Source organism: Leucopleurus acutus, assembly GCF_964270905.1.
Source record: "Leucopleurus acutus genome assembly, chromosome: 10".
Taxonomy (NCBI): domain Eukaryota; kingdom Metazoa; phylum Chordata; class Mammalia; order Artiodactyla; family Delphinidae; genus Leucopleurus; species Leucopleurus acutus.
The window spans coordinates 21220050-21242056 of record NC_139153.1 but is presented as its reverse complement, the minus strand read 5'-3'; the positions used below and the strand labels follow the sequence as shown (position 1 = coordinate 21242056).

The 22007-nt window shown below is 43.9% G+C and overlaps 1 protein-coding gene across 5 annotated transcripts in view; it reads left to right on the top strand.

Moving 5' to 3' along the window:
• Positions 1–534: 534 nt before the first annotated feature.
• MITF (melanocyte inducing transcription factor) overlaps positions 535–22007 on the top strand; it is a 224016-nt gene continuing 202543 nt past the window's right edge. For all 5 annotated transcript variants that reach the window (XM_082847226.1, XM_082847224.1, XM_082847228.1 and 2 more), the window contains exon 1: positions 535–716. In XM_082847226.1, coding sequence (XP_082703352.1) covers positions 613–716 — 104 coding nt within the window. In that variant the 5' untranslated portion in view covers positions 535–612. The remainder of the gene's footprint in view (positions 717–22007) is intronic.

The following is a 22007-nucleotide window of genomic DNA, read 5'->3' as shown; positions in this document are numbered from 1 at the left end:
AGTGGATTTGTCGCAGCAGCGCTGGGAAGCATGTAGCCTGACAGAAAGTCTTATTTTAAGGGAGGCTTGAAGGCTGAAACTTTTCAGTGTCAAAACCCTTTTTTAAAAAAAATAAGGACTTGGCGTGCCCTCGCGAATGTGTGAGCTGGGAGGAGGAGTGATGGTAGGAGAGCAGGGCTGAGTCCGTTCTTATTAATATTAAATAGCCACGTCTGTACCGTTGAAGCAAGTGGCGAGAGAGGAGGGACAGGAGCTGCTGACATTGACAATGAATCCAAACAGGAGTTGCACTAGCGGTGTCTACCACGTTGCCTCTGTCCTCGCTTGGCCTTCTGGGAATTGTAGTTTTAGGGGCAGCGGCTTTCCTGGCAAGCCGGGAGTACCCCGCCCGGCAGGGACTACAGATCCCAGGCGGCGCCGGGCAGCCGCCCCTCCCGCCTGGGTGCGAGTGTAAACTCCGGGCGCCTGGGTTGGCGGCCGCCGCGGGCCAGCGGGCTGAGCTCTGCACTGCGCGGGGGCGCACCGCTCGGGGGACCCAGGCCCCGCCACCTCCCCTCCGGCCCCAGGCTCGCTTCTCACTTTGGAGCAGTGGGAGGACGGGAAGCGGGAGCCATGCAGTCGGAATCGGGGATCGTGCCGGATTTCGAAGTCGGGGAGGAGTTTCACGAAGAGCCCAAAACCTATTACGAACTCAAGAGTCAACCTCTGAAGAGCAGGTGAGTGGTGACAGCTGGAGGGAGGCGCGGCCGGCGGCTAGGGAACCCCGCGCCTCCCACCCTGGGGCGAGGAAAGCCGCTCGCCGGGGCTCTGGGACAAGGACCCCGTGCCCTTGCCCCGGGGCAGAGGGCGAACTGATCCCCCGCAGTTGGGGGCCGTGACCGCTGGGCCGGTGCGCTAACGGGGTTCTCCGCCCAGGCGCACTTTGGGGGCGCGGCGGGCAGCCCGGGACGGGCCGCGCGGACGAGGGGACCCTCGGTTGGGGATACCAGCTGCTGAGAGCTGTTGGGGGCTGGGGAGTGCCGCGGCGCGGAGGTGGGGGAGGAGGAGCGCCGGGCCCGGACGCTGTCCGGATGGGCAGGAGGAAAAAGAGTTTCGAGTGAATCCTTTTCCTGAATATCCCAGCGGGCTGAACACTTGGAGAGGGAGAGCTTGGGGTGGATCGAGCGCGATGTTAGAGGGAAGCAATTAGTTCCTGTGTTGTTGCCTCTTAGGAGTCCGACCACCCCTCTGGGAAAACCCGCCCCAGGCGGCCTCCAGGTGAGGTTTCCCAAGGCCCGCCCCTCACCTTCCCGGCCGCTGCACCCCAGCGCGGGAGGGGCGGGGGGTGGCGAGCAGCCGGAGGGGGGTGGCGGGAGCGGGGGGGCGTGTCTCCTCGTCCAGCTTGAACTCCTCGGGCTATAGGGTTCCGTTCAAATGCAGGCCTTCCCTGGAGGGGAAGAAGCTTTCAGATGGAGGGTTTGGGGAGTGTCCCCTGTTGGGCAGCGACAAGTGTTTAATTCTCTGGGGATTTAAAAAACTTTTTGGGAGAGGAATGAAGACATCTGCTGTTCTGGCGCCCCACCACCCCTAGTGCCCACTTCCTATGCTGGCTCCGTTCCCACTCGTCCATCGGAACGGGTTGGGTGTCTTCCTTTCTCTCTGCCCTGTGGCTACTCAGGACATTTCTAATGTTTACTAAGAGGGAGATGGTCATTTGAGGCCGTGAGTAGAGAGGGTTTAGTTCCACCTCTCTCAGTGTGAGGTAAGATGAGGCTGAAACTGGAAGGTTCTGCAGTGCTTCTGCACCCTTCTCAGACCTTCCTTCCCGCCCCTCTCGGTGGGTAGGGCCTGGGTGAAGGGCCCTGGCTGGCCGAGGGGAGGAGGGTCCAGAAATCAGGGTGAATCAAGAGAGACGGCTGAATCAGGAGTGAGGTGGTGTGATCTTAGCTGCAGGGGCACATGGCTCTGGTACTTGATCTAGTGGAAAGTGTAGCCAGGTTTGCTTCTTTCGGGGCTGTGTGAGAGTCTGAATCCACTTCGGGGAAGAAAATGTGGGAACAGCGCACCCACTGACTGGGTGGCTGAAGCAGCCTCTTGGCAGATGCTTAACAGAGATTGGAAGGAAACCTCCTGTGCAGTTAGTTGCCTAAAACCAGCCTTTAGTTGATGGTTTCTCTTCATAATGGCTGTTTTGTGTGTGAGCCTAGATTGTGTGCATTGGGGGTTGGGGGTGTGGAGTAATAGTGTGTAAAGGGTATTGTTGGTTATGCTCATTGGGGCTTTATCTGCATTCGGCTGAAGGGACCAGTGTTTTACCGAGCAGTCTCTGCTTTTGCTTCTATAAGCAAATGCTTACATGGCCAGAATGAGGGTGTGTGTGTGTGTGTGTGTGTGTGTGGTCCTGAAAGAAATAACCGGACTGTTTGGAACCTTTTTGATGGTAGCTGATAAATAATATAAATGAGTTTGAGAGAGCGAGGAAAATACCATCTGGAAAAACCCAATTGAATGTCATGAAACTCACGTTGGAGGATTTGGGGCCTGTTCTTTTTCAGAGTCGGCAAAAAAAAAAAAAAAAAAAAAGAAGAAAAAGGCTTGCAAGGGTTGAACGTCCTCAGGAGCTAGCTTGCACGTGTAAAGAAAAATTCGGGGATGTGGGAAGCTCTGACTTCACACGTTGAAGCTGGAAACAGGTGCGGGACAGAACTGGTGTGCAGAGGAAGGCTAAATTAAAAACGCTGTAAAACTTGTCTGTGGAGCAGACACATGCTCTTTGAAATAAACCAGTGAAATAAAATCTGTGAATAAATATATGGGGTTGGCAAAATTTCCGTATAGTACTGTTTTCCACAGTTGTCTAATGTACTGTCATCAACATCTGTTGTATGACTCTACAAGGGCTGCACGTTCAGGGCCTCCTCGTGGCTTTTTGTCGTTAAGTCTTTGCCGGGGCACCTCCCTTTTTTTAATTTTGCTTAGAAAAAGTTGAAATTGGAAGGTGAAGACTGCTGCAACTATTTTGTCTCTCAGTTTTATTTTCTGGATTGTCTCTTGGAGTTGAAAATATGTCTAGAATCTGCCCACTTGTCACCAACTCCTCTGCCTCCACTTTGGTTCAAACTGCCACCTGCCCTCACCTGGGTGACTGTCCCTTACCTGGTCTCCTGCCTTCGTCCTTACCCGCTTTCAGTGGTTTTTTCACACAGGAGCCAAAATGTTCCTGTTAAAACTGGTGTTCAACCTAGGAGTGATTTGCCCCCCAGGTGTCATTTGGCAATGTCTGGAGACATTTTTGGTTGCCACAATGGATGGGGGTTGCTACTGGCCTCTACTAAGTAGAGGCCAGAGATGCTGCTAAACATTCTCGAGTACACAGGACAGCCCCACAATGAAGAATTATCTGACCCCAAATTGTCACTGCTGAGATTGAGAAACCCCGTGTTAAAATGTGTTACATCATGTCATTCTCTCCTCAGAACCCTCAAAACACTCCAGTAGCTCCTAATATCAGTAAAACTCGAGACCCTTAAAATGGTACCAGGCAGATTGTATGGGAAAGCTTCCTGTCTGCTCTCACTGTATCTCCTGCTGCCACTCTCCTGGCTCCCTCTGCTCCAGCCAGTGTCCTCACCATTCCCGGAATACTCCAGACCCTTCCACCTCTGGGCCTTTGTATGTTGCACTTGCTGACCCCTCTTTCTCTCTTTGTCCAGAGAGCAATAGCATTTGTTCCTTCCCCAACCAACTTCACATCTTCCTTTAAATGTCATTCCCACCGAGCCTACTTGACCACGCTCTATGCAGTGGCTCTCCCTCCAAACTCTCAGTCTTCCTCGCCCTGCTCTGTTTTTTTCCATAGTACTTACATTATAACATAGTCTATACTTTTCTGATGTGTTCCATTTATGATATGTTTCTCCACACTAGACTGCAGGGTCCAAGGGGGCAGGGACTTCTGTCTCTTCCTTGTTTACTGTGGTGTCCCCAGAGCCTAGAACAGAGTTTCTCAACCTCAGTGCTGTTGACACTTTGGACTGGATAGCTCTTTGATGTGGGGCTATCCTGGGCATTGCAGGATATTTAACAGCATCCCAGGCCTCCACCTGCTAGAGGCCAGTAGCTCCCCTACCTCAGCTGTGACAACCAAATTTGTCTGCAGACACCACCAATGTCCACGGGGGACAGACTCACCCCTGTTGCAGGTTGACTGGCCTAGGACAATGCCTGGCCCAATAGTGTTTTGTCGTTTGAATATGTGTTGCTTTGTCCCTTTGCATCCCACTCAGGATGGGGGGTTTGGTTCTGGTTTCTTTTAAAATAGGTATCCACCAGGGTCTGTCAAAAGAGGAGTTTTATATTCTTCATTTGGGCTAAGTTCAGATGTGCAGGTGTTTGATGAGGAGAGACAGTTTCATTCCTAACCCAGACCTCCTGGCCTTTAGGAGTGTGAAGCTGATGGATTACATGATGGGAACCCCGTTTTGTTCACAGGGACTGGCAAAGCTGTGTCGTACGGTGGAAGACACACACTATGAGAAAAGGTTCTCATGAAGAACTGTTTGCAGTTTGGTTCCTCCCCAAAGGTTTTTGAAACATTTGTGTGTTCTCCTGGGAATGAGCCCTGAATGGTGGGGTGGCAGAGGAAGAGTGCCGAATATGAGGGGGTGAACCCAGAATTCACACGTTGGCACAGTTGGGTCAGGGTCAGATGTGGAACTGTTGAATGGGCTCCTAGCAGGGAAGGGACTCTGTAGGGCTTTGGGTCCTGAAAAAAAAACATTAAAAACCATGGTAGCATCTTTCAGGTTCATGGTTCTGTTGTTTCATTTACGCGGTGCTAAATTCTGTGATTTTGTAGCTGCTAATGCCCTTTTCCTGGGCAGACTTCAGAATTGGCTTAATCTAATTCCAGTTTCTCCTCTACTCAAAGTTTTAATAACGGTTTAGATAATGGTTGTTTAACTTCCCACAAATAAGAAATGGGAATGAAAGTATTAGGTTTATAATGGCAGGACGAGATACAGCAGTGTTTCTCAAATGCTGATTCAAAGAGGTGTGTGTGAAGCAGTCATAGGTTTGTGTCGAAATGATAAAGAAAAAGCTGTTGTGTCACATGCACGCTCACACACACGTATTTCTTTGCAAGGCTACTGTCATTTCTTGGACTTATTCTGAGTTTTTCCCTCCTGTCTTCCTACTAAACATACCCTTTCGTTTATGAAATGATAATCCATTCTTGGCAAGACAGAACTGTCCATCTTTTATTGATTTCTGAAAGTTTTCTTGATTTTTTTATCTGTCCAATCCGCAGGGAACTACTTTGCATGGAGATTAAGAGCATTGTTCTGGCATTTCTGTCTGTCCCTAACAAGCTGGGTGACCTTGGGGAGGCTGGGTGACCTTTAACCTCAGTTTCTTCATCTGGCAAGTGGGGGGGCCTGCCTTCTAGTAGGAGTCTTAAGGACATTAACTGTGATATTGGCTATGGAAAAGTATTAGCATGGTGCTGGGCACATGGTAAGTGCTCTGTAAATGTTAGCAGATGTTGTTCTTGTTGTTATTTCTTTATTACTTAGCAGAGAGTCCTGACCTTCCAGAAAGGGTTCGCGTTTGGTTGACTCTGGCTTTCTTCTCTAAGGCCAGTGTTTTTATGCCATAAAATTACCCCAAGTTTGGTAAAACCTTTTTTGCTTTCCTCCTAATGAGGTGCTGCAGATAAATCTTTCACATTTTATAATTTTGATCCGGTCCTTAACAGTTTCTTTATGCTGGTTTAAAAAAAAAACAGTTGTGGTGTCAGCACATACATACAAATTTATATTCAACATATATCTGTTGAGTACATGCAAATTAATACCAATAAACCCAACTAACGTTAACTGAGGCCACACTGTGTGCCAGCCTCTGTTCTAAGTGTTTTTATGTGTGTTAACTTTATCTTGCAAAACCCACATAAAATGGTAATAATAAATGAGAAAAATAGTGTTAATTATAATTTTGAAAACAGGTAAAACTTATGCAGTGCTTACTACATGCCAGGAATGATTCTGAATATTTTACTTGAATTAACGCAGTTAATTCTCACTTCAACCTTTGGTGTATGTATTTTTATTATTCTCATTTTACAGAGAAGAAAACTAAGGCATAGTAAGTAGATGGGCCTGGATCTGGCTCTGGGCCCGTGCTCTCATGCGCTGGTCTGTGCTGCCATGTGCAAGGCGCGGGGCCTGCCCATGGGGAATCATGCTGCACCTTCTCCAAAACTTGCCTCAGTGGGGTGAGGGAAAGAGAACATGTAGATCCAGCCAGACAAACAGGATGGAGTGTGATCACCGTGGGGCGTGGGCATCAGCAATGGGAATTTAATAGAGGAAGGGAAATTGAGGCTCAATTTTGTCAGTGAATAAGCGTATTCGATTTGGCCTTGAAGGTCGAGCAATACTCAAATATATTTCTTTATAACATTAAATAAAATGTTAGACGCCTTGGAAGGCATAAGCTTAAAACAGACTTTTAGGATTTCTGATTGCCTTTTATATTTCTAACCAGAATCCCAGCTCTTCCTTGTGGTCTTTGGGCACCTGGGGTGGTAGAGACTGGATGCATGTGGACAGGTTCAGAAGTAGCTGTGCTTAAGTGCTGTGCCCATGGCTTTGCCACTTAACACCCGTGTCTGCGTTCAAGACAAGATGCTTAGCCTCTTGGAGTCTCAATTTCTTTACCTGTAAAGTGGGATCAGTAGAACCGTCCTCTTAGGGTTGGTGAAGTTTTAAAAGTGAGAAAACACATGTAAAAGTGCTTCGCAGGGTGCCTAGCACATGTTAGTAGGTAATATCAGTTCCTTCTCTTCTACTTTACCATGATTGCAATTTTCCCCCTCCTTATAACAACAATAAAGCATGTACAGAATTACGTATCTGAAGCAAAATAGACAAGATTGGGGTGCCTTAACCTGGCAGGTGTTCAGATCTTATTATGCAAATTGCTTGTGTGCTATGATTAGATGGAAAACTTGATTAAAGTGGAATTCTAAGTGTTGGTTTTGTGTGTTATTGGAGATTTCCTTTTCCTGAGTACTGCTATTTATAGAATTATTTAAGTGTATGTATGTGTGTGTGTTTTTAATTCCCTTTTGAGTTCTGCAGGGCAGTTTGCACAGGCTGATGTTTATATCTGCTCCAGTTGTGCAAGAAGTGGAAAATATCCTTTTTTTAGAACAGGTCACATGTGCTTACTGTCAGGAATAGGACCTCAGTGTAAAAAAATGTATCTTGGGACAAATCAAAGTTACTAAATTTCTGCTTCCAACTGCTTTGTTTCAGAACTGGCAGTATTAGGATAAATAATAGGGGGGGAAAAAACTCTGGCTAAATGTTTTTTTGTCATTTTTCAAGGACAGTAAGCAAGAGTTTCATTTATTTTGTGTGTGTGTTTTAAGTATGAAACGTACTTTGCTGTTAGGTCCATCTCATCAAACTAAATTATAAAAATATGTTTGACTCATCTCCAAATATGCATTATTTGAAGAAAATAGTCCAGAAGATGGGTCAAAGATAGTTAATGTAGTCACCACAGGCTTTTGAAATTGTAAAGACAAATGTGAAGTTTATAAGGAGGATTTTATGAGTCTGGTGAACACTGTGTACTTGAGGGCAAGGAATTAAAGCAAGCCATGAAGTCTGCATCTTTCCTGAGGCAGCTGAGGGCTGAGGGTGAGAGGACCTGCAGGCAGGTCTGGGATCTCTGTTGAAACTCGCACACCTCTTTCTGTTCCTGAGGACTTGGGGAGGAGGACCACTCTCCTCGTTTCTCTAGGTTGGGTCTTTTTTTTTTTTTTTTTTGGTGGTACGCGGGCCTCTCACTGTTGTGGCCTCTCCTGTTGCGGAGCACAGGCTCCGGACGCGCAGGCTCAGCGGCCATGGCTCACGGGCCCAGCCGCTGCGCGGCATGTGGGATCTTCCCGGACTGGGGCACGAACCCGTGTCCCCTGCATCGGCAGGCGGACTCCCAACCACTGCGCCACCGGGGAAGCCCTAGGTTGGGTCTTAAACATGGCCTCCTTCTTTCTTTGCTGCGTCTTTTCTTCGGTGACCTTTCTTGCACATCATGAAGAATAAAGACGTACACCTTTGGAGTGTTTACACAGAAGTTGAACCAGGGCAGGCTGAGAGGGATGCAGTGCTTTGGAGAGTGGTGATACCGGTGAGAGAAAGGCACACAAAGATATAAATGGTACCTCAAAGTCGTGAGCTCCTGTTGTCTTCCCTAAGTCATTTCTAAAACATCCCTCAGTCACTTTCAGCAAAGGCAGTATCACTTTGGGGTCAGAAGGACCTGGATTTGTTTGTTTTTCTTCTCTTCCTTCCCTTCCTCCTTTCCCTCCTTACAACACTTATTTATTAAGTGCCTATGGTGTGACAGCTTTTCGCCAGCTGTAGGGAATCAAAAGTAGAACCAGACAGACTAGGTTCCTGCTAGTATGGTGCTCCTGTCTTGGAGGTGGGGGCATAGCTAATAATGAACTAAATAGATGAACAAGATAAGTTTTGGTGCTATGAAAACTAAATAGAATGTTATTGATAAAGTGTGACTGGGAAAGAAGGGGCTTTATTGGGTGGGTCTTTAAGAATGACCTCATGGAGGAAGTGATTTTGAGGCACTGAATGTCTGAGTTAAATGTGCAGATCTTGGTGCTGTCACTCATTAGCTGTGTGACTTTGGACAAGTTCGCCAACCTTTCTGAACCTGGGTTCCCTCCTCTGTAAAATGGAGCAATAGCTACCTTGGAAGGGTGCTGTGAAGATGAAAGGTAATGTGTGTAAAGAGTTAACAGTAGGCTTGACCTTTATAGTTGCTCAGGAAGACACATAGGACTGGTTTAAGGTAATTGTAAGATAATATATGAATAGTAGTAGAAGAAGCAATGCAGACATTAATCTTCCCCATAAGTGTTTATAACTTGGTCTTAAGTGTTTTCCTAATGTCAAGTGAGTCAGAGATGTATACTTGTCTTCATAAATCTACCCCTGGACTAAACGTGGAGATGGGCCTTGTTATTTTTGTTATCCTTTCTTTCCTCCAGGATCATCTTACTCGAATTGTCCCCTTGCTCATCTCACTGTTGTTGCACTGAGATCATTCAGGTCTGAGCATACTTCCCTTATGTTTAGTTTAGGAATGATTTTTGGCTGCATTTTGAATTACTTTTTGGCACAAAGGAGAGGTCCAAGTCATCTAGGATTAAACAGTACAACCTGAGATTGATTTCACCAAAGACGCACACCACAAACAAATGACCCATGTAGAACTGACTCCCAGTCCTGTGTTTCAGCCCCTAGATCACACGCTTCCTGTCTACACTGATGTGAAAATGTCAGCGTTGGTGCAGAAAGGAAAAGAAGCCTCTTCTCCCACACACCACTTCGACCTTTCATTAACATTGACATCCACAGGCAATGGTGTGTTTTTAATTTGACCCTTTATGAAAGAAATCTTCAAAGCATTCGAATTTCAGTAGCTGTGTTCTTTAATTGAAGTGCCCACGGAGTGGTAACTTTCAAAAGGAAAAAATCCTGGGTCGTGTGGGAACAAATATTTTAAATCCAACCATAGTGAGTTGTAGGTTTAGGGAAGGCACTGGTAGAATCATGTCTTTCTATAAGAAAATTGTGGGTTATTGAGCAATTTCAGGAAGGCGTCTGTGGCCTGGGCCCTCCCCGCCCCCTCCCCAGAGTGGGGTAACTTGCTGACTCATTCACACACATTCCCCTATTTTCCCACATGGTCAAGGGCAGATGGGAAAGGTGTTGTCCCCACTGGTGGGAGCATGTGTAGCTGTTGTTTGTAGGATAGGTTTTCCTTCTGGGAAGCTTAACTTGCTTCCATGGGAAGAAGATTTGAGGCAGAGAAGATTTATTTAGCCCGGTGGTTAAGGTTGTATGTGAGATTAGGATAAAATAGACAGACAGGAATGCTATATTTACTTCGGTACCTTTATTGTGATATGTTCCTAAATATTAACTGGTTCTAAAAAGCATGTTTTTCAAAACATACATTTTATTTTTATAACTGGTGATTTGAAACTTGGTGTAGGGAAGAGCACACAGAAATCCTAAAGATGATTTTCCTGTTTAATTTGGAATCTAGTACAGTCCCCATATAGTCTACCTGGGCACCTCAGTGAGATGTGGCCACCTTGTTCCTCTTGAGTGAGTCTGTCCCAAACAGCTGGAGATAGTATTCACAGACACACCAATACTGTAACAATCCCTTCTCCATCAAAAGGACTGGGTATATTTTTGTTCTATTTTTTTGCATTTGAAGTTTTTCACCAATGATGAAAAGGTATTATTTCAGGGTCAGCTTTGCTCTGTGGTATTACTAAGCCTGCATAATCACACCACCTAAATTTAGAATATTGGCACCTCAGCCAATAGAACACTTTGCAACAAATTTATAATACTTGGGGCAGAGAATGACTATGAATAAACATTAAAATAGTATTGGCCAGTTAGGGTCATTTACTTTCAAGGGAAAAGGATGACATCAACTATGCATTCTTGAAAATTCTATTTATTTTTCAAGGTAGAGTTTACAGTAGCTTATGTAAAACAGTCTCTAAAAATATAAGCAATATTGGCACTAATATAAGCAATTGGCACATTCCAAATAAAAGTTGGCCCGTTTGCTGCAAAGAAGTGTGCTTGGAGAGTAACTTGGAGAGGTTGGCCACTGGCTTGTGGTGTATTGACAATCGGTGGGTAGACTTTTTGGAACCACATCTTGCATCACCTTGGCATGGTCATTAATCCACTGGTCTTTAGGTAGATAAACACTAATCATGTGTTATCTAGATAAAGGCTAGATGTATAAATGCTAAACGATGGGGTCTTGGAATGCAGTTCTAATGATACTGATTGTGTGTGGATGTTTTAAATCCTTGTTGATTCAGAAATGAATGAGAGAGAGGATCTGATGGTGCTTGCTTGGTCATAGTATCATAGTCACTAAGATGCATGCTTTAATGGTAGGGGGCTGAGTGGCAAGTACAATTAATTGGGATTTGTTTCTGGGGTCAGCGATGCACAGGCCACTGCTGGCTTAGGGTATCCCTCTTGCTTACTCTTGGGTTCATATACCTGACATCTTTCTGATCAGATCTCACTGGCAGCCAGCTTCCCTTTGCTTATGCATTTCCCCTAGTGGACAGTAGAGGAAATGTATTTTGCCTGCCTGTAGTCACTTTTCCAAATTCTTATAACAACCCCTTTCCACATGCTTAGCCCACGTGCTTGAGTGTCATGGCTTTGGGGTGGAGAATTTGACACAGACTTAGCCACTCTTCTGTATCACAGGGATTGCTTTCAGGGAGTTACACGTTGACTGATGTCACGCATCCCAGGGATTTGCTTGGGTGCTAACAGGAAGAGAGTCTCCCTTTATTTCCGTTGATCTTGAACTTGGGAAGGTGTTGTGCTCCAGAATAAAGCCTTATCTCGGAGGCAGAGAAAAACAAAGCCCTTGTATTGGGTTAATGTTAGTTGCTATAAGGAAGTGGCAGGCGATAGTCACATAGGTAGTAGTTCCTGGTTGGCAAACAGCTTTCCTCCGTATGACAAATCAAGAATCCAGTCTCCGTCTATCTTCTGGTTCTGCCATTGCCTAGAACCCTGGCATCTTTTGTGTCTGGTGGTGGAAAGGAAGAGGAGAAGGCACAACTAGGGTCCCAAAGTGACAGGCATCACTCTTGCTCATATTCTTTTGGCAAGGACCAGGTTCATACCGAGATCTGGATGCAGGGGTGGGAACTGGGGAATAGAGACCCCAGCTGGGTGTCAACACCACTGTCTTAGAAAAGAGAACTCAACTTCCCATGGATAGCTAACCTTCATTGCCATGGCCCTAGTAGTAGGATTTTGGCTTCTGGATCAAGTTGTGCCTATCTTTGGTTAGGTTTATCCTTGGAATTTTCTGTTATTTTATCAATAAATTCTTTTTCTGAGTAAAGACGGTTAATTTGGATTTCCTGCCAGCTGAGTGGGGGGCTGCCCGAGCTGATCTGTTCTCAGAATCCCACCTCTATGCAGTGCTTCCTATTCCAAGTTCATGGATTAAATCACTGCCCCACTTTCCAACAGCAACAATACATCCGTCACTACCACCACCACCTTAGAGCAATGGTTTTCAAAATGTGGCCCGCAGACCAGCAGCTTCAGTGTCACTTAAAAACTTGTTTGAAATGCACGTTCTCGGACCCTATGCCTCCTGAATCGGAAACTGTTGGTGGGGAGTCCCAGCAGTCTGTGTCTTTTAGCAAGTCTTCCAGGAGATGCTGATGCACACTCAAGTTTGCAAACTACTTCCCTAATGCTTTTACCATAAATCCTTCGTCTCCACATTAAATTGTTCCTGTTTTGGAATGAAAAATATCCTGGATTGGAGTGCATTTCGTAAAAAACGCCATGTTGCTTGTTATGGTCAGGCTAGAGATGATCATTGATAATAATCACTCACTGATTAAAAAAAAAAAGGAAAATCCCCTCTAGAAAGTTAGCTATCAGATTTAGGTTAATGAAACCAGGTAGGATGCTTGGTTGTCCAGATGTGATCTCTAAATAAGAGACTTGGAGTTAAGCTAGCTGTACTACCATAAGGAGCCCTGGCCCAGATCTTGGAGGGTTGTAGTTTAATGGAGACTCACAAAGTGTGAAACTTGAAGCACACGGCAGTCACTTGACTGAATGATTTGGTGGAGAAACAGGGTAATGGTGGTTATGAGTGTGCCCACATGACCAAATTGTTTTTCACAAAATTTCTGCTGAATAAAATTTGAAATACGACTGTCAGCCTGTTTTCCCTTCTTAATGAATTCCAGACAGTTTGTAGAGTGTGGGAGCTTCCAAAACAGAGGGGCGGGGTGACTGCGACCAGGCAGCCTCTGTTTTGTCACATGTTAGGGTGTCCTGACATAACAGATCGTCTCCCTCATCCTGAATCTCACCAGGCCATCCTCATTTCAGGCGGAGAGGGAAGGGCAGGGTCAATGTTGTATCAGACAAGTAGGACCTATAGGGCAGTTCTGGACTCCTTACTTACCAGGGAATTCAGCCTACTCTTATTTTTAATCCACTAAAACCCAAGCATTTTTATTTTTATTTTTTTCCTTTTGCTGCATGCTGACCTTCTCCAGACAAAAAGCCCTGATGCTTTTTGGCAAAGCGTCTGCTCTTATTGTAAACGGGTTAAGAGCTCTAACCAGTCGAAGAAGTCTAGAGTTTTGGGTTTAACCTTCAGAGAGAAGAAGGATTTTTAACTTAAATTTCAATTTGACCACTTACTAGCTTTTCTCTCTTTGGGCAAGTGATTCTTGTAGCCTCTATTTCAACAGAGGACTAAGTGGGGTGAGTGGATAATAGTATGATCTAAGTTGTAGTTAATTGTGCGGATTAAAAGAAATACTTGAGTAAAATCCTCAGGCCGAAGCCTTGGCTCTTGTGCTCATAACCGGGCCCTCATTCTGGTTCCGTCTTTGCCCACAGCACCAACAAGGTTTTTTGACTTGAAATGACTTTTTAGTTTTAGACACTGGCATTAAGAGAAAACGACTCAAAGGCAATCAGCAGGAAATAAGAGGGTCCATAGAAGAGAAGGGAAGTAGGGCCAGATCATCCCTCGGTTGGATGATCAACATCAGGACCTTTGGGAGTGGATGCAGATCAGATAGTGGTGAACTTTGGGATGCCTAACAGGGAGGTATTTAAAGACAGCACATGCTATTTACAGGTAGGGCATTACTTTTGTTGCCAGAACAGTCTTTGTCTTTATCAACATGTTTCCTTTCATCGTAATGATAGACTATAGCTAGGTGGAGGAATAAATAATAAGATGCACGAATTGGGGTTTCACAACACCATGCAGGGTAGAAGCCGGGCTCCACGGCTGTGTCCACACGTGTATCTGTCATTCCTGTCACATTTAAACTTGGCCTGTAGTGAGTTCCTGCTTTATCTTTTCACATTTCACAAGACAGCCTCATTATACAGTTATCTCTATCCAGTATAAGCCATAATACCCTGTATTCTTTTTTTTTTTTTTTTGCGATACGCGGGCCTCTCACCGTTGTGGCCTCTCCCGTTGCGGAGCACAGGCTCCGGACGTGCAGGCTCAGCAGCCATGGCTCACGGGCCCAGTCGCTCCGCGGCATGTGGGATCCTCCCGGACTGGGGCACAAACCCGTGTCCCCTGCATGAGCAGGCGGACTCTCAACCACTGCGCCACCAGGGAAGCCCCCCTGTATTCTTGAATCGCCAAATCTTTCACTCTTCTAGGATTTATCCCTCCTAGTAGCACTGCGTAGCGAGGCTAGGTACCCACCCCAACCTGATAGCTTGCTTTTCTTTTTTTCCCAGCTTTATTGAGGTATGATTGACAGATAAGAGCTGTGTATATTTCAGGTGTATAACTTGATGCTTTGGTATACATATACATTGTGAAATGATCACCGCAATCAGATGACATGCTTTGCTTGAGCCTCACAAAATTTCTCCCCCAAACCTGTGGCTAAGCCGATCCCTAGAAAGCAGAAAGGGGGTTAGTTTGAAGAGCCACCATCTTTCTTAGAAGGAAAATTCCCATTGTCTTGCACACATAAGTGGATGTCTTCATCAGTTACAGCTTAAGACGCATTACCTGGGTAACGAGGGTTCCTCCCTCATTGGCTGGCTGGGAAGATTCAGTAAGGTAGTGTGAGTACTACCTGTAGTAAGGGCGCAGTAGATGCTGCTGCCCCAATTACCGCTCCACCTGCTGCTGTACCTGCATTACTGCTGCTTTCTGCCTGGTACTGTACCCAAGGGCTACTCCTGGTGTCATTGCCATTAGAATTCAGGGGTTTACATAAGAATGAAAGAAGTGGTTCATCTGTGTAGGTGCTGCTGACTCTACCATTGTTTTGTCACTGTTAAGTACATATAGTCAGTTGTCACAACCAACCATATAGTCAGTTCTCACACGTTTGGGATTTATGCAGTGAGTTTTCAAACCTGGAGTTGGACTTGGCTGTCACCCAGCATTCTTCTGGACCACTTCCGCCACCTCTCAGCTGTTGTGTGCAGAGGAGTGGGAACTAGTTTGATTACCAATTAATGGGAGACATTTTCTACCAGAAACCATACATATATTCATACAAGCACATACAGGATTCTCAAAAGGGTGTTTTTCAGAGTATCTTCAGCTTTTCTCTGGTATTGTCCTGACTAATTGAAATTTGGTTCTTGGCTAAACAGTTCCTTTCCTGAGTTTTATAACAAAACAGGGAAAATGACAGTTTCCCTCTTTCCATGTAATTGAAACACCCCTGCCTCCTCCACACCCGCGTAACCCCCCCCCCACACACACACAGAGGTGAAAGACGCATAGAGTTAGATGCTTCAGGGTGAGATCCAGTGTGCTTGGGGAACTCAGGAGCACAGGACAGAATGAAGTCTTCTGACTGGCCATCCTTCTCAGGCTTCATACCACCCAGTGGGATGGGTTTGTGAGCTCCGTGTTTTTGTGAGAGAAGAGGATCAATCAGCTGTGCAGGCTGGAGTTAGACTGAAGATACCCATAGCTCAGGGAAGAGGAAATGGACAAGGCAGTTTGGGGAGTTTTCAGAGTAGATTTATTTCTTGGATGTCTCAAGAGGTGGACGTGAAGAGATCTAACTCTCCCTCTTTTTTTTTTTTTTTGCGGTACGCGGGTCTCTCACTGCTGTGGCCTCTCCCGTTGCGGAGCACAGGCTCCGGACGCGCAGGCTCAGCGGCCATGGCTCACGGGCCCAGCCGCTCCGCGGCATGTGGGATCTTCCCGGACCGGGGCACGAACCCGTGTCCCCTGCATCGGCAGGCGGACTCTCAATCACTGCGCCACCAGGGAAGCCCCTAACTCTCCCTCTTATTTTTTCAGTCATGGTTTGGGAACTATTTGGAAGATCCTTCGGTAAATTTTCCTTGCCTATGAGGTAAAATATTTAGTAAATATTTATTGAGTCTACTGTGGAGTCAGGAGATAATGGTGAACAAAAAGGGTCAACCGTAAACTGCCATTGCTTTTGGCAGATAGGTGGCTGCCCAAGGGCTGGCACGGAACCCAGATCAGGTCATCAAGGGCTAGAGGAGCTCTTTCTAGGGGAAGAAAAGAGCCCACTTGGTTGTCACATCAGTGAAAGAAATACATTAAGTGATTTATTTATTTATTTATTAAATAAGAGTAGTATGTTATTTAATCCAATACATCCAAAATAATTCCAAGTCAAAATGTAATCAATATAAAAACTATTATTTTTATGGAGGTGTAATTGACTTATAACATTATATTAGTTTCAGGTACACAATGTAGTGATTCAGTATTTGTATACTGTATTTGTATACTGTATATATTGTCATGTATGTTGGGAGATGATCACCACAATAAATCTAGTTAATATCTATCACCATACATAGTTACACAATTTTTTTTTCTTGTGATGAGAACTTTTTAAAGATTTATTCTCTTGGCACCTTTCAAATATGCAATACAGGATTTTTTGTTTTCTTCTGATTTTTATTTAAAAAATTATTTAAAAAATTGAAGTATAGGTGATTTACAATATTATATTAATTTCAAGTGTATAGTATTGAGATTCAGTATTTCTACAGATTATACTCCATTAAAAGTTACTGCAAGAAAATGGCTATAATTCCCTGTGCTATGCAGTATATCCTTGTTGCTTACTGCAACACACTGTTATTAACTATAGTCACCATGCTGATTACATTCTCATGACTTATTGATCTTATAACTGGAATTTTGTATCATTTGAGTGCCTTCAGTCTTTTGCCCACCCCCAATCCCTGCCTCTGGCAATCACCATTCTGTTTTCAGTATCTATGAATCTATGAGCTCCTTTTTTTTTTTTGATTCCACATATAAGTGAGATCGTATATAATGTAAGAGATCATGTATAGTATAAGGGAGAATATATTTTAAACTGATATTCACTGAATACAGCCTTTAGCTCTTACCTTGTTTGAAGACTTATTTAAAAAATAATGTATATTTTAAGAAATCAAGCATCTTTTACTTATATTGGGTTGGCCAAAACGTTCCATAACATCTTACGGAAAGGCCCGAATGAACTTTTTGGCCAGCCCAATACGTAGTTTGATAGGTAATATTTATTCGATTGTCTGTCATTCCTCACTTGAAAGAGGCCCTACGAGAACAGGGAAGTTGTTAGTTCCCTGGGCATCTCTAGGATCCAGTATAGTGTCTATATATGTTTCTTGAATAAAGAGTGGCCAAAATGAATGAAGTGTTTCTGGTGTGCCAGAAGGGATCAATAACTTTGGGGAATTCTGTTAAACTCTGTCAGGAAAATATCTTGACCTTTTTTCTTACTAACTGTGGACCCTTGTACAGGTTTTTTGAACCTCAGTTTTCTCACCTGAAATATGAGGGTAATAGTATTTTCTTCTCGGAATAGCTGTGCAGATGATAGAAGATCATGTGCGTACGCCTGGTAAATATAAAATGCTCAGTACCGTAAGTTAGTAGGGGCACTAATTGTTGTTACTACTATTGGTGCTAGGAGATGAAATAAACATACAGTCAATTTCTGTTGTTTGTGGTAGTAGTTCTGTTCTATGCAGTCACATGAACATTTAATTTGGAACAGGGTTAGGTTCCTGTGAGCCTGTGGTCACAGCGTATTTGTCACCCGATTGATACATAACCTTGTTTTATGTGTGTTTCTGTTTAAAGACACTTTATTGACTCATTAACATTGAACTCATGGCCAACAGCACTGTAAGTCATGTCTGAGGGAGCTTATCTGGCACTTGCGCTTTTCTCCGTAAGGCACCTCACAGCCGTCTCATGCTCAGCAACACTAGACTGCACATCCGCACTAGGTAGGCTTGGAGGTCGTCCGTAAAGTCACCAACAAAAAAATACAAAAATGCAAAAAGCATAGCACGAAATGGACCCCCCCCCAAAGGACACTTGTTTGCCGTGTGAAAACTGAAACAAGGAGACAGAGCATCGCCTTGTTTGACCTCAGTTGGGAATGCATATTGTGGGTGGCTCAGATTTCTCACTTCTCTGTCCACAAATGACTGTAAAAATGCTGCATATATTAATTTTGGGGTTACAAATAAATTTTGGTGATAGGTAAATTTGAAAATAGGGAATCCACGAATAATGAGGGTTGACGGTCTTCAAAATTGTTTTCTTGTGCCTGTCTTTTTCTGGCAGTTATTTGTCTGAGCTAAAAAACATGCTCACTGGGGAAAACATTTCCTCTCCCGTTGTGGAGTACAGGCTCCGGACGCGCAGGCTCAGCGGCCATGGCTCACGGGCCCAGCCGCCCCGCGGCATGTGGGATCGTCCCGGACCGGGGCACGAACCCGTGTCCCCTGCATCGGCAGGCGGACTCCCAACCACTGCGCCACCAGGGAAGCCCGGGAAAACATTTTTAAGCATTGTCTGCGTCAACATTGTTGTGGACTATACATGAAGCCACAATAGTCAAGCTTTTCCAGATACCCAATCTTCTATTTTTACGAGTTTATTTGCCAATAAAAATGACCCATCAAAAAAAAAAAAGGCCCATCATTTCCAGATCTTTAAAGTTGAATGGGGCTGTTCAGATATGTTACTCTTTATTTTGACATAATTTCTACTGTTCTTTAGAAGGTGGAGAGTGAGAATGGGGACCTGGGAAAAGAGCACAGAGAAATTGTGGGGATCACTGCTGAAGAATCCAGCAGAAAGCAGTAAAATGGCTTAGGAATTGTGGTGCAGGGAGTTTCTGAAGTAACCAGGCTCAACTTACTCATGGCCTAGAAGATAAAGGTGATGTTTTTGACTTCTCAGTGTATTGAAAATTAGCATATTATAATTATAAGCCTAGTCATTATTGTAAACATTAACTGAGTACTTGTTTAGAGTGCTTGGAATTCTTTTAGGAAGGAAGGAAGAAAAGAATTGTTTTCAGTAGGTCCAGTAGTTTCGAGTGACATAGCAGATACATCCTACAATTTAACAACAAAGAAACACAAACAACAACAGTAATAACAGCAACACCTAGCATTTCAGAGTCCTTACTACAGGCTGTGTCTTGTGTTAGTGCTTTAATTTCTTCTGCAGTTTGGGAACCGAAACCCACTGGGGTTAAAGTGATGAAAATTACAGAACATTGGAGTTAAAGTATTGAAAGTTGCGTCTTTTTCTGCCTTGCATCTGTACCTTTTGCATTTTCATAACGTATCCTTGTGTATTATAAAAAGAATGGCTTCTTCATTTGAAGCAACATGGATGTACCCTAGAGATTGTCATACTGAATGATGTAAGTCAGACAGAGAAAGGAGAAATATTGTATGATATCTCTTATATGTGGAATCTAAAAAGAAATGATACAAATGAATGTATTTACAAAACAGAAACAGACTCACAGACTTAGAGAACAAATTTATGGTTACCAGTGGGGAAGGGTAGACGGAAGGGATAGTTATGGAGTTTGGGATTGACATGTACACACTATTATATTTAAAAAGGATAACCAACAAGGACCTACTGTATGGCATGGGGAACTCTGCTTAATGTTATGTGGCAGCCTGGATGGGAGGGAAGTCTGGGGGAGAATGGATACATGTATATGTATGGCTGAGTCGCTTTGCTGTGCACCTGAAACTATCACAATGTTGTTAATCAGCTATACTCCAATATAAAATAAAAAGTTAAAAAAAATAAAAAGAATGGCTTCTTTGTATGTATATATATGCGTGCGTGCGTGTGTGTATGTGTGTGTGTGTGTGTGTGTGTGTCTGTCTGTCCATCTGTCTTAGTCCTGGGATAAGGAGGGTACCTATGTAATTTTTTTTTTTCAGATTTTTCCTGTTAGAAAAGTCAAGAAGCTGAAACAGCAGGAATGAATAACTCAGATCTAGTTGAATTACAAACATATTAAGACGTGTACTAGGTACCTTTCAAATGCTTTGTATATTTAATTCTGTGAGGTAGGTAGGATCCCATTTTAAAAGAAACTGAGGCTGCGCCATCATAAGTCACTTGCCGAAGGTCATTCAAGTAAGGGTGGAACCAAGACTTAAACTGGAGGACTAACTTCAAAGCTTACCCTCTTATCTGCCCTACTGAAGTGGTTACTGTATATATTGGGGCATGGAGTGGGGAGGCAGGATAGGAAGAGATCAGGGGCAACAGCTCATGTTGATTTTGGAATAGAAAGAGGACTAGGTGTCTGATGAAGTAAAGGGAGACTCTGGGTACGGTTGAACATCTTAATCCAAGATAAATAGATCTATTAAAGGTGCTCACAGAGTGCTTGGCTGAATAGTCCTTTGTTTTCAAAGCTGTTTCTGATGATTTAAAGGAGGTAGGCTGTGAAGACTTCAAGAGAGATAGCAAAAGGTGGGACGGTGGATGCTTAATCATTCACAAGCGTGTGGTATTAAGTTACAGATTTTCCTCATTCCTCATTATAGATCTTTGAATGGCCCTAGTTGGTGACATCAAGAAGTCTTGTCTACATACCCATCCTTGTGGGCTACCATTGAACATGTAGCTCCTAACATCTTGATGTTTTCCATTCATCTCTCTATTTTTCCCCTCTAACCTGAGTTGTTAATTGCTTTTCCTGTATGTCTTTATGAAGTCGTAGCCAGTCTATTACATTCTGGACTGTTTATCTTTGAATGCCAAAGGTCTTGAAACATCATAATGTTGTGTAATGAACATAACTTCTGCCTTGACATTTGGGCGTTAAGAACATTAGTCATCGCAAAATATTGAGTTAAATATTTTCAATAATAGGATATAATGATCTAATAGAGAGGGAGAAGTTATAAAAATACTAGATGGTGGCTTTAACGATGAGCCGTATATATACTCAGTGGGTTCCAGCAGTGATAGGTTAGACATTCACCGAATGAATGTAAAGGCATTCTTACTTTTTATTAGTGGGAAAGGAGAAAGACCAACACTGAATAAAAACACCCACTTAATTCTCATGCATACTAAGAAAAATGTAAACCATTTGAGTTTTCAGTGCTTCTGCTCCTGATGTACTACCTCACATGCATCTTTAACTGCCACGAGAAAAGTTGGAGATTTCCATGAGATATTATCAGTAGGGACTCCTGGGCTGCATGTTGTCAGGAAGCCCTTAGTCTTTCAATGATCTGTTTTTTGTAGAGCATCAGGTCATCCTCTGCAATACCATCAGAGAGCCAGGGATCTCCTGAGGGAATGAACGAGGTGGGTCTTTACTTGTGGAGTTGATTTTATGAAGAGTTTTGGTCAGCATTAGTCGTTATGAAACTATGTGCCTGCTGGCCTGGTTTATCTCTCTAGACATCTCCCCATGGCAGAAGATGGAATCCTCGTCTCTCCATGTCTCTGGGCATCTAAAGATGTTAGAGGTTCATTGGTCTATTTCTTGCTAGGGAGTGTTCAGTAGATACTGGTCTTCTCTGAGGGAATATTGTCTAGTTGAGTGTTTGGTAATCAGTACTATTATTTCTTGGGGTTGGGAGGTCTAAACTAGAGATACTGGGTGCTAACTGTCCTCTACCTTGCCAGAAATCTTCAGTCATACCGGTAAAAAACTTCTGAGCTAAATACCTTTTCTTTCCTAGAGAGGTTACAACCAATAAATTGTTTTAATTTCAGACTAGAGAGTGTAAACTGTGTCTGTGGCTGCTGTTAAAAGTTTCTTAACAGCCTGGTTATTTTCAAAGGATGTCCAAGTCAAATATATCACTTATGGGAAAAATGTTCTTTTCTAGTATGACATCATGTACAAGTTGATAGTTATCTTCATGATCAATGTATGACATTTTGGGTGTTGGAGAGTGTGTGGAAGGGAAATCTGTGGTAATACTTCTGGAAGGATTATTGATCTCTAGTCCTCCTGTTTGTGATTTTCAATTTATTTGCTCTCATTATTAACTGAATGTGTAGATAAGGAGGTAGTTTTGAATGGGAGCCAA